The sequence below is a fragment of the Pygocentrus nattereri genome, chromosome 29 (assembly GCF_015220715.1).
Source record: "Pygocentrus nattereri isolate fPygNat1 chromosome 29, fPygNat1.pri, whole genome shotgun sequence".
Classification (NCBI taxonomy): Eukaryota; Metazoa; Chordata; class Actinopteri; order Characiformes; family Serrasalmidae; genus Pygocentrus; species Pygocentrus nattereri.
The window spans coordinates 11,891,048-11,903,427 of record NC_051239.1 but is presented as its reverse complement, the minus strand read 5'-3'; the positions used below and the strand labels follow the sequence as shown (position 1 = coordinate 11,903,427).

Genomic DNA, 12,380 nt, shown 5'->3' with positions numbered 1-12,380 from the left:
GAATTTTCATTTACATTCTGGTGCCTCAGTAACTGCTGCACCACTTAAGGTGGAACATGAAAATTGTGGCACCAGAATGTAACTGCTGCATGACTTAAGGTGGAACAGGAAAATTCAGCTATAGAATAGGGCTTTATTTTGTCAGCCGTCAGCATTAGACAGATTCTCAATTCTTCCTGATTTACACATAAACACAGCCAAAAGGCCACCTTCACAATAAGAGTGCCAGCAAATGAATGCTATAGAACAGTCTAGAATGAACATGTCAACAACATTTCTTGAACATGCCACAGTACAGTAGGCCTAGTAGGCCTGATTTACACATCTTACTTATCAATCAATGTCTTGATTTTCACTTTGGAGCTCATTTTCAAAGGTCAGTGTTTACGCACAGGCAGCACAAGTGAAGAGGCAGAGCATTGTAGATGCATCACAGAAGCGGCACAATATAGAGAATAGATGAGAAGACGAATTGTCCTGCACTCCACGCAGCAGCAGACACTGAATAAGCTATAAAAATCAATGACAACTTAACAGAAAACAGAATAAAAACTAGAAAAAAACCCACAAATTTATTCATGAACGTAATTGAACAGAATATTAGACTTTCTGTGTTGATATACAGAAAGAGCCAACCACCTTGCTAATTACCTCCTCCAGTCAAAACAGTAATTAAAGGGGAATTCCACCAATATTTCAAAATTGCTAGTCGAGATCTAAAGAAAGTCTTTCAGAGAGGTTTTATGTGAAATAGTTTTTGTAGAGAAACTTACTGACTCAGAGTTCTTTACAATGGTGGTAATAGGAACCAGGGGTCACAATGTCTAAAACACAAATATAGCCATTTCATTTACTATCCAAAATGACCAGTGAATCTGTAAGGAGATTTCTAGGTTTACGCCTGTAAAGTTGATGATGGTAAATATTGGTCAATCTAAAACAAGTTTTGCCTTACAGCAGCCTGCATGTACTTCTCCAGATTGAATGTATTTTAGAATATGTTATATTCCAAAACCTTGTCTTAAAACAGTGTCTCACTCATCAGGCAATGTGTATGTAAGCATTTCGAATACTGAATGTTTGTGATGTAGCTTTTAAAAGCTTCAGACATCTGGTTCCTATCACTACTATTGTGAACCGTTTTCTAGTGTTTCCTAGAACAGAACATTTTGCTTCAAATCACTTCAAATCAAGTTTTCAGGAGATATTTCTCAGGAAATTAGAAGATAAAGCCCATGAAAAAGCAGGTGTTTCTGTAACTAGAGTTCAAAAATAAATAACTGAACTCAACAACTGTGCAAGAGCTGGTAGACCACCAAATCTGTTGCCACTAGACAAACAGTACTTAAAGCTTTCATCTTTGAGAGAGAAGAGAAAATCAAGCCCCACACTTGCTTCAGATCTGTGAGAAGACAACTCAAGACGATGAGTCTAAAGGGATGTGTAGCTCAGAAGCTCTTACTGAGAAATAAGTAAAATAAACAAAGAAGCTCCTGGTGGTCTCAGAACAACGGACTGTTTACTCCAGAGTGCAAACATCAACATCACTGAATGTGTTTGGGACACACTAAATACTAAAGAAATGTGACATTATTCTAAGTTTTTGAGGTTTCTATGCACTTTTTGCTTTTTTATACAACCCAATTTCAAAAAATGTTGGGACTCTGTGCAAAATGTAAATAAAAACAAAATGCAATGATGTGCAGATCATTTAAACCGTACATTTTATTGAACATAGTACAAAGACAGCAAATCAAATGTTGAAACTAAGAAATTTTATTGTTTATTGAAAAATATTTGCCCATTTGTTCCAAAAAAGTTAAAATGAGGTCAAGAAAAAGCTAGCAAAGTTGTGTAATGCTAAAAAACACCTGGTGGTTGATTGGCAACAGGTCAGTAACATGATTGGAACAAAAGCCAGTGTTCATGATGGTATAGGGGTGCATGAGTACACATGGCATGGGTGACATGCACATCTGTGAAGGCACCATTAATGCTGAATGATATATACAAGTTTTGGCAACATATGCTGCCATCTAGATGACGTCTTTTTCAGGGAAGGCCTTGAGTATTTCAGCAGAACAATGTCAAACCACATTCTGCATGTATTATGACAGCAGGACTCTGTATTTGGAGGGTTATGAAATGAAAAATGCAACAAATGAGCCCCCGTGCAATTGGTCTCCTCAGTTCCCAAACACTTACAGAGTGTTGTTAAAAGAAGATGTGATGAAACACAGTGGTAAACATGCCTATAAAACATTGTACACACTTTCTAGTACAGGCAATGATTCTCTGAGTTCTATATAGAACCATTTTATGCTTAAATGGTTCTATGCATGGTGAGATGGTTCTTCAGACTGATGGATAATGTGTTGTAAACGGTTCTACTTGAACCTTTCTGAAAATGGTTGTATATGGAATCAAAAAGGGTTTTGCTATTGTTACAATGTCAAGCTTGTAATAGTAAAAGGACACTTTTTTTTGGCATATAGAACCATTTTCAAAAAGGTTCCACATGGAACCATAAACAACACTCCAAATTCAAATTCTCCACCAATCTGAAGAACCATCTCACTATGCAAAGAACCATTTCACTGCGTGGGCATGCTTACGGTTGTAAATAGAACCATTGCCTTTACTAAAGAACTAAATGAAAGACAGTGTCTAACTTTTGCACAGTCCTGTAATTAGACACACAAAGCAAAACAAAACAGTCCATCTCTGTTCGAGACAAATATGTGCCTTATTGCAATTATCATTACTGCAGACAATCAGCTCAAAAAGCTGTCTCTTTTTATGTTTTCCAATATGGAGTCACTTAAATATTAATTATCTGAAAATTATGATGAATGGAAGTGAGGTCATGGAGAAGTTGGTGCTCTGATGCATGTTGAGGGGGTGAATCGGATATGAGATATTATTTTTAATTATTCTGACTTCAACAGGGCTGGAGGTGACACATTCTACGCGCTCATCTTTAATGACCAGAAAGGCCCAGCCTTTGTAATGAGCAGCTTAATTCATTAGCTCTCTCACCACTGTCGGGCCCCGGCAACAGTGCAGCAACTTAGTACAACATTATATTCCACCAGCCAGGCAGTAAATTTAGCGCAGATTGGTAATATTACAACAGAGATATTATCTTAATTGCTTAAAACACATAATTGTACTGATAGATTCAAGGTTTTAATTCGTCTGGCTTTGTAAATTAGGCTCGTACCACTGGTTGAAAGCTCTTGTGATAGAGAGGTGCCTGTAGACTCGGGGCTCGTACACCCTGTAACCACCATAGCCATAAAGCACTGCTGCAGAGCGCTGGGCTCTTGCATTATAATGAACCCTATTTCATTGAATTAACGCACTGCCTGGGGTCTGGTGTAAGAGCCCAGTGAAACGCTTCACCAGTAGAAATGAAAGGTTTGGCAAAGTTGGCAAATTTGGCAAATGAAACAGTGTAACCAAATACACTCCCATGCATTAATGTTTGAAGGTACATCAAGGATCAGTACATGGCAAAGTTTATGAGAAGGTCAGGCAAAAAAATTTGAGTTGATGAATTTGTAAAGCAGTAATTAACTACATATAGTTTACTTTTTAATGGGTTTGTCTAACTAGATGTTGGCATAATTATTATTATATATATGTATGTAATGCCAGTAATACATAACGCTGCGTTCCTCTCGGCTCTGAAATAAGAATTGTGTTATTTTCAACTTCCATATTTGAGCCTCAGCCTTGGCTGGAAAAACACACAGAATAGACCAGTATGCGTTCCATGTTGGTATATGCTGGAATAAGCCCGTTTATGCTGAACTAATGATGGTTTGATGCTTGTTTAGCTGGTCGTGATGGATGACCAGCATAGTAGCATGCAAAATAAAGCATATGCTGGTTTTACTGGTCAGGTTATGCTAGATATTCTAGTAGGGAAAGCGTGTATTATTGACAAGAAGCTAGCCGGCTAACGCTAGTGATATGAGTAATAACTTTAATATTCATGATGTATTTACCTTCTCAAAAGTGATCTCTATGTTCAATGTTATAGTTAAACCATCTACAGTGTCCGTATGTTTACTGATCGAAGGCAAATCTCATTTCAGACTCGAGAAGCGCTTCTCTATTGCTGGGGTGAGCAGCCATACTGGTTTGACGTCGCTGACTAGAGTTGAACGCCGTCCTTTTTTATTAGTTTTATTTTTCCTATTCACAGGTGGAAGTTATGGAGTTATGAGCTTCATTTGAACCCAGCAATGATTCTGATCAAGCTGTTGTAAACAAATAACTTCACTGGGCTACGTGACAACAATGTCCAGAGGTATCTTAAGTGTGTGGGAATATGAAACATAGGTTTGAGCTAGCATTAGCTAGTTGCTAACCTGCCTAATAGATAGTCTAGTTTTCTAAAACCTTTGTACGAGCTAGTGCTAGCTAACCTCGCTAATAGTTTGTACGTTGTTTTGCAGTCTTCCTGGCGAACTGAGCTAGCTGTATGAAACCTGGATTTAGCTGTTAGCTAACTTAGCTTACTAGGTATGTTTTTACAGTAGCGGTTCTGGTGAACTGGGATAGTTAGCTGGCTAAACTTTTATGACCTCTAGTTTAGGCTAATATTTGCAATATTTCTGTAGTGGTCAAGACGTACGGAGCATTTTGACAGAAGAATAGTGTAGCTCTGCACTACATGAGGGATAATTATAGGTGGGTGCATACATTTCTGCTTAGACAAAGGTGTGAATGGCAAGCATACACACATTTTCTAAGCCGCTTATCCTCCTTGGTCGCGGGGTGGGGGCGTGGGGGTACCCTCCAGGACTGGACTTTTTGGTAGATTTTGGTGGTTTCTCTGCTGCAGAAGAGCCACGTTTGGTTCCCTAAGATGTTATTATAAGGACTGAATATGTCAGAGCAGTTTAAGATTACCTTTATTTTAAAGGGCCCATATCACAAGCTGATTTTTCCTCACTTTTTAATGTAAATTCATCTGATGTATGTAAACATCCAAGATTCAAAATATTCATTGCCCATGTTACATGTGGTCCATGTAAGGAAATTAAGCTGCAAAAACTTTTGTTGACTTTGTGATGCCCCAGAAACCACCATATTTACACATATCTGCCTACTCGGCCTGTGGTAGTTTAGCCACACCCATGCATGCTAAAGTTACCATAGTGTTTCAGCCTGGACTCCTTTTCATATGCAATACAGGACATATATATATATATGAAATTTGCATATGTGATATAAATTACATCTGTGATCTTTGTCCCCAGTTTTCTGGCCTGTTCTATAGTGTGGGAAATTTAAATTTGCAGGATGCCTCACTTAAGTGCTCCTGAATGAAGGGTGGGTTGGTGTGATTCATGCATGGCAGTTCCTAGCTCTACAGCTGCCAGCTGGGAGCTCTCAGTAAAAGGCATGTGGACACGTTCCCTCATCACTGAACTCCATTACTGAGCATGTGTCTCCTGCCCGTCCCCTTTTACAGTAACAGTGCCAGCTCCAATAAAAATCTCATCCAGCATAAGCATTAGCTAAAGAAGAGTAGAGGTCACCTGGACAATAGAGGAGATTACTATAACTCTTTCTCGGCCTGCACTTTGGGCTAATGAAATAGGCATTGCTCTGCCCCTTTAACAAGGTCCTCCGCTTCCACAACTTCTACTTTAATGACATCCAATATAGAAGATTATCAGATATTAGGCTACTTCTTATGATTGCTCTTTATGAATTATTAAAGCAACGGGACTCCTTTTAGCTTCTGACTCCTGTACAGTGACACTGTGTCTTAGAAAAGTCTTTTAGGCTTGTCTTTTACACTTTTGATCAGCATTCTGGTTTGGTTATTTTTGGCTTTTCATTTGGACAATAGGATTTGTGTCTAATTAGGCGAATAGTCAAATTTAAAGGCACACTTCTTCTGCTTCTGTATAAAATGATTAATTAGCATCAACAACAATTTTATGTTTTTTTTCTGTGTTTTAGTACAAGCCTAAAAAACCTGGTCAGAGAGCACCCTTTTTTTCAATGTCCAGTCAAAACACCAATTATTATAACTTCTTCATTTTCAGAAGGTATTTCTGAGGAGGTGAGATGTAAAATAATCCACTTGAATAAGGAAGGGAAAAGTTGGAAATGAGAAAATGAGAGAGAAAACAGGGGTCTCCAAAACTGGAGCTCAAAAATAATTAAAAGATACAGAGAAAATGTGACTCTGAACAACTGTGCAAGACCTCGTACACCACCAAAACTGACCACTATCAGATAAACAGCACTTAAAGCTCTCATCTTTGAGAGAAAATCAAGCAGGTTCTGTCCATCCTTCACTGTGAGAAGCCAATGAAACAACAAAGTTGCTGGTGTTCTCAGAACAATGGACTGACCACCCCGCCGTCCAGACCTCAACATCACTGAGTGTGTTTGGGATTTCTTGGATTGTGAGAAGCAGAAAGTGCAATCAGAGCTGCACCTGTTGGCTCTGTCATCAGGAGATCATGAGTCCCTCCCCTGGTAATGCTACCATCATTCGTGGCCCTCCCTCTCCCCATCACTCAGCGTGATGCTAGCCAGCGCAGACATCTGTTAGCTGATGTAATAGAGCTGGTGGTTAGTGTTCTCCTCCAAGCGTGTTCAGCAGTCCAATGACTTTACAGTAGCAGCAGTTCAAAAAGAGACTGTGGAATTGTGGGTGGAATTGGACATGACCAAATAGTGGGGAAAAACTGAACATCACCAAAAAAAAAGATGGAACTAACTTCTAAGGCTGAACTTTGGAGGTGTGGTGCAGATTTCTTCGAAAAACTGAAAGCAGGGCTCCTGAAAAGAATGGAAGCTGTTATATAAGCAAAGAATGGACCCACTAAGTGCAGAAAAAGGACATTTTATATTTAGTTGTTGCAGTGTCTGTGCTGTTTTCTGCTAAGGTCATTTTTTCCTGATGCCGAAAAGTTAATACCCTGCACTCAATGACTGTTTCACTGATGATTATATTAATAAAGGGTGGTCTCTGACTTTTGCGTAGTTATATTTTTCTAGTTGCGTAGAAAATAATGGGCAGATATTTAAAAGCACCTTACCTTTGGCTTCTATTTTAAGTAGTGAGTAAATGGGCTCTCTCTTGTGTTCTGAGTTCAGAGAAATGATTGTCTGTGATAATTAACATATCTAGCTGGCTCTCAGGGTGAAGGTGCTGGACAAAGCCTCTGGCCTGCTTTAGTTTAGGGCTATTGCCTGCGTGTTTGTGTGCCTGCACACATTTACGGTGTGCTCATCTTTCACTGGCACCAGTGATGAGTGTTCTGAGGTGCACGCATGGCTCATTTTGCGGTAATTGACTGTTTGACAGCGGTTAACAGAAAGGTCCTCTGCTGCGTCCTCTGCACATTCATCTCTCCATTAGAGCAGGCACTTGGGGTTTTATTGGACTAATTAAGACTGTTTTTATTCCTGCTCAGTGCTGCCCTGGACCCACTGTGGGCCACCTCCTGCGGTGTGTGTATGTGTGTGTGTGTGTGTACAGTAAATGGGTGGGTGGGAGTGAGGGACATTGTTGATATGCTACATATGTTAATTAGAATTAACTTTGATTAAACAGTTTGATTTCAGATTAGTGATTCTCCTGCCCATCCGCTCACTTGTCCCAGCACTGCAGTACGTTGGAAGCTCGTGCTTGCCCTCTTGTGTTGGGTTCACTGATGTTAAATCTAGTCATAATAAATTCACTTGTACAAATGTGTGAAAGGTCTGTTGACATTTTGAAATTGTGAAAACAGCACCATAATTAATAAAAGACTGTTCTTTAGAAATTCTTGACTTATACTTTCATAGCTGAGTGTACTTGACAGAAAGTGTACTTGAGAGTGTACTTGACAGAAAATTACACGAAAGGTTCAACAGCTAAATATATTTATGTTTTTTATTTATTCATAGAAGTTGGTTACATTTTCTGCTTCACACAATGCAAATATTTCTCTTTGACTGTCCCTTTCCCCATTCAAGTAAATTATATATATATATATGTATATATATATATGCTGGGGACTATAGTGCAGCGCATTGTGAAACGGGCTAATATTAATAGAAAAGGAAAATACTTTTGCTGGCCAGATAGGATTGTGTGGCAGGCCTCCTCTGTTTGACACATGGTTATTAAGGCAAGACAACTTGGAAAAATGTTTTGAACTATACACTGACAAATACAATGAATGGACTTTTATATGGAGTGAACATTGATATATATTGCATGAACATTGATATGTATGAAATCAATATTGATATACAATGAAAAGTGACATTTCTAAAAAGGAACACTGATGTGTTGCTGAGGTTACCCGTCATTGTCTAGGTTGAGAATGGAGCACCACCCAAATATTTTCAGCCAAGGGCAGCTCTGAGGTCAGAAACTGTTGAAGGGCTAGAGGATGGCTGTGCATCAACAAACACCAGGTGGTGCTTAAAGGGAGGGGTTTCTGATAAAGTGGTCCATATGCATACACAGTAACCCCTGCATAGATGGACTTATGGGTGGTTGATAAATGATGTGTAGCTACAGATGGGTGGATCTTCGATATGTACACGTATAAACTTTCAATGAATGAATATCAAATATCACAGAAATTGTTGTCTCCATTTTTGTTCATTTCAGTGTCTGATCCATATTTATCAATATTTATTCCATATGCATCAACATTATTGCAATTTATATCACTATTCATTCTATACATCCATGTTGTCGGAACAAAACCTCGTATCTCTATTTTTGTCATTTTTCAGTTTTTGATATAATTTGAAAATACCTGTTCCCCTTTACATTGTATGTAAATTGTATGATGAATGGACCAACAGAAACAGCCCAAAATGACTTGGAAAAATGTCTGGTTCCATTGACTTACATTAAAAGTAGAATAAGTTTTTTCCTCCTCCTGTAAAGTTAGAATTTTGGAAATAAGAGATTTTGCTCCAACAACAGCATTATGTTAATTTATATAGAAATTATTAATTTCTGTCCCATATCATACTGCTTTCATGTTGCTCTTCATAATTATAAAGTGCTGCAAGAAAAGAAGTAGTTTTTGCTCCATTTTAGTTACAAATCATTTACAGCAATTCAAAATTGAGGTGATAACCTGTTTCACATGTAGTACTGGCATAATTGGCATATTTTTGAAGCCAATAAGAAAAAAATACTTAAGTTTTACAATTAAATGAACAGATGTAAAACAGCTTTTAAAAATATTACAATATATTGTATATAATGAAGAGTGAATATGTGAAAATTATACAATAGACATGACAAACCATTTGTGAGTTCTGCTCTTTTTTATTGTATTATGCTCTTCTCAATAACAGAGAAATAATGATAAATGCTTGAGCTATGATTATTTCTTCCCTCGTTATTTTAGTTCTATTTGTCCTCATTATTTGCACCTGCACCAAAAAAAGAGATATTATGTTTTAATTGTTACAACTAATAATGATAATAAAACAGTTATGTTCATGGCACTTTCAATCCAGTAGAAATCTAAGCATCTCTTCCAGATTACTTCATTTAATCTTACACAATAGGAATGGATGAAGAAAAGGACCTAAATTATACAACAATTAACAATCACAGTCAGTGAACCAGTTGATTTCTGTAAAGCTTAGCCTTGAACTAAACTGCAACAACATTGTTGTTTTACCATTAAAAACCCTATGTAATCTAGATTTAGGCTTAATCTGGATCTGGTAGTCCAGATCTTTCTCTCTGTAAATGATTCTCTCGCACTGGTAGTAGTTCAGAGAGAGGTTTGACAATGACCCCCAGCACTGCAGCCCTCCCCAGGCCAGAGGCTTTGTCCAGCACCTTCACCCTGAGAGCCAGCTCCCGCAGACCCCCCTCCTCTCCCTCAGGCTCCGTGAAGAAGAAATCCTCATTAAATACAGGATTTCGGCAGTTCCTGATGGTGGCACTGTGCTGTCGCTGCAGCTTGCCAGGGGTCAGACTCAAGGTTAGGCCGCAGTGAAGGGCTCGGAGGTCACTGGGCTCGCGTAGGCCCTCCACAGAGACCACCCGAATGCGGACCGTGGACAGATCCCCGGTGGTGTCGGAGTGGGATGCTGATAGACGGATACGCCCTCTGTTGGGGAGGAGCAGGATGTGCTCGCTGTGGAGGCGTTCCTGACAGTGTAACATGTCTAGTGGGCACTGAAGGGGTGGGGTCAGGGTCAAACAATTAAGGTGCTGGGCTGTTCCATTGTGACTGGCTTTTGTTGGGGTTGCCTTTTCGGTTTGGACTTTATCTGTGTTTCTGAAGCTCAACGGACCTTCCTTATGAAGTGATTCTTTGGATGCAGAACGGGACAGTGATGCCATTATGTCCCATTTACGTCTGACTGGCCAGGAGGGAGGTGGTGAATTGTGAGGGGAGGAGTCTGCTGAAGAAGAAGAGTCACTCTCCATGCTGCCCGCCTTCAGCAGTGTAATAGAGGGCAGCTCTGGTGCCGCCCTTGGGGTCACTCGCTCCAGTTTGTAGCGGGTGAAAGCTGAGTGAAAGAGAGACTCCTTACGCCGTGTGTTAGGACTTTCAAACAGACCAGACTCGTAGCTCTTCAGTGAAAATGGAACTGGTGTTGGACCCCTTAGGCCCACTACAGCGCCCTTGTTCATATCTGCCTTGACTGTGGTCATATCAGGTTTTGACTGAGAGTTCTGACCGCAGTCGGGCTGCTTTTCACCAAGGCGTTCAGAAACGGGACCCTCCGCTGATACAAGAGAGCGCCTGCTCAGCCTGGGAGGCAAGAAGAAATCAGGGATTTTGTCTGGTGTCAGTACATTGTTGTGGAGTTTGTTGAGAAGGTTTGCCTTTGCTGAGATCTCCTCAGAATTTTTGCTGACCAGCCGACTGATCTCTGCCGGAAAGCTCTCAGCACTCTCTTGGACTCTTCGAAGGATCCACATTATGACTGTTAGCAACCCAACAGTGTGTGAAGGAAAAAAAAATTCTTATTATTTGTGAGATGATAAAAATCATGTAATCTCTGAAACAATCTCACTCTACTCGTCTCTACACTCTACACTAAAAAGACGGTTCTTCAAAGGTTCTTCAGTGAAGACAGTGGTTCAATATAGAACTATGGACACTCAAAGAACCATTTGCATGATTAACTGGCTCTCTGCTTGGTGAAATGGTTCTTCAGATTGATGGAGGATGCGCTGTATATGGTTCTATACAGAACCTTTTTGAAAATGGTTCCGTGTAGCCCCCAAAAGTGTTCTTCTACTATAACAAGCTTGATATCGTAACAATAGCAGAACCCTTTTTAAAAAGGTTATACATAGTACTACATATAACACATTCTCTATCAATCTGAAGAACCATTTTGGCATGCAAAGACCACTTTGAGTGTTCATGGTTCTTAGAACCGTCTTTTTAAAGAGTGTACTACTTCTTTTGCCCACAATAAACCATGACACGCGTATCTCCTGTCTCTGTGCTATTGCCATTACTGACAGTGCCCTTGTCTACACACTTAAAAATGAAGATGGGTCTTCAAGGGTTCCGAAGTAAAGAGAACTATTTTGAAAAGGGATTCATTTAGTACCAAAAAGGCTCTGCTATTGTTATGCAGTCAAGCAGTTGACAATAGAACAACCTTTTTTGGTGCTATATAGAACCCTTTTCAAAGCGGTTCTGTACAGAACCATATACCACACATTCTCCATCAATCTTGAAGAACCATAGTTCTTCATGTAGTTCATCTCCTATGTTAATATAAACCTTAATTCCAAAAAAGTTGGGACATTATGTGAAATGACCTGTTTTCAATTAAAAACAGTACAACTTAATATTTCTTACCCTCTGAACTTAATTGTTTTTGAGCACTCCAACTCGTTTCTTTGATTTCAGACTAAACCATCTGCTCTCTTCAATGTGTTCAAAATTCAACAGCTAGAATTCTCCCTTATTCTAAAAAATCAACTCATCCCAAGCCACACCAACTTTCAGTAACACTGTCTACTTATCCCACTGCATATCCAATGTAAACCCCTCTTGCTAACATACAAATCTCTATGTTATCTAGAATAATTTGAATTAAATCTGTCACATTTTCAAAAGTACCACCATTTTTTATGGTATCTACAGATCAGCTTTCCATCTATAAAAGAACATGATGCATTCATTACCAAGAATTACACTGTTTGCTTATGGGATGTAGCTTTGGTTCTTACCTGCTTGAAAGATGTTTATGAAGTGGCGATGCTCCTCGTTGGGAAATTCACAAATGCCACCAGCTCTAAGCTGATGGTATTTATGTTCTTGTGACCTTATTCACCCTGTGTTAGATCTGTCATAGCCAATCACCCTCATGGTCTTTTCCACCCTCTGAAACTCTTTTTG

General features: G+C 39.3%; 1 protein-coding gene across 1 annotated transcript; it reads right to left on the bottom strand.

Annotated features, from left to right (window-relative positions):
• Nucleotides 1-9,313: 9,313 nt before the first annotated feature.
• On the bottom strand, nt 9,314-12,259 carry LOC108426640 (C2 calcium-dependent domain-containing protein 4C). The gene is made up of 2 exons (XM_017696281.2): nt 12,212-12,259; nt 9,314-10,944 (listed from the first exon to the last, which is right to left on the bottom strand). The coding sequence occupies exon 2, from the start codon at nt 10,937-10,939 to the stop codon at nt 9,713-9,715; it is 1,227 nt and encodes a 408-aa protein (XP_017551770.1). The 5' UTR covers nt 10,940-10,944; nt 12,212-12,259; the 3' UTR covers nt 9,314-9,712.
• Nucleotides 12,260-12,380: the final 121 nt, after the last annotated feature.

Excerpts from the sequence above, each read along its gene's own strand:
- LOC108426640 (XM_017696281.2), bottom strand. The coding sequence starts at position 10,939 with ATGTGGATCCTTCGAAGAGTCCAAGAGAGTGCTGAGAGCTTTCCGGCA.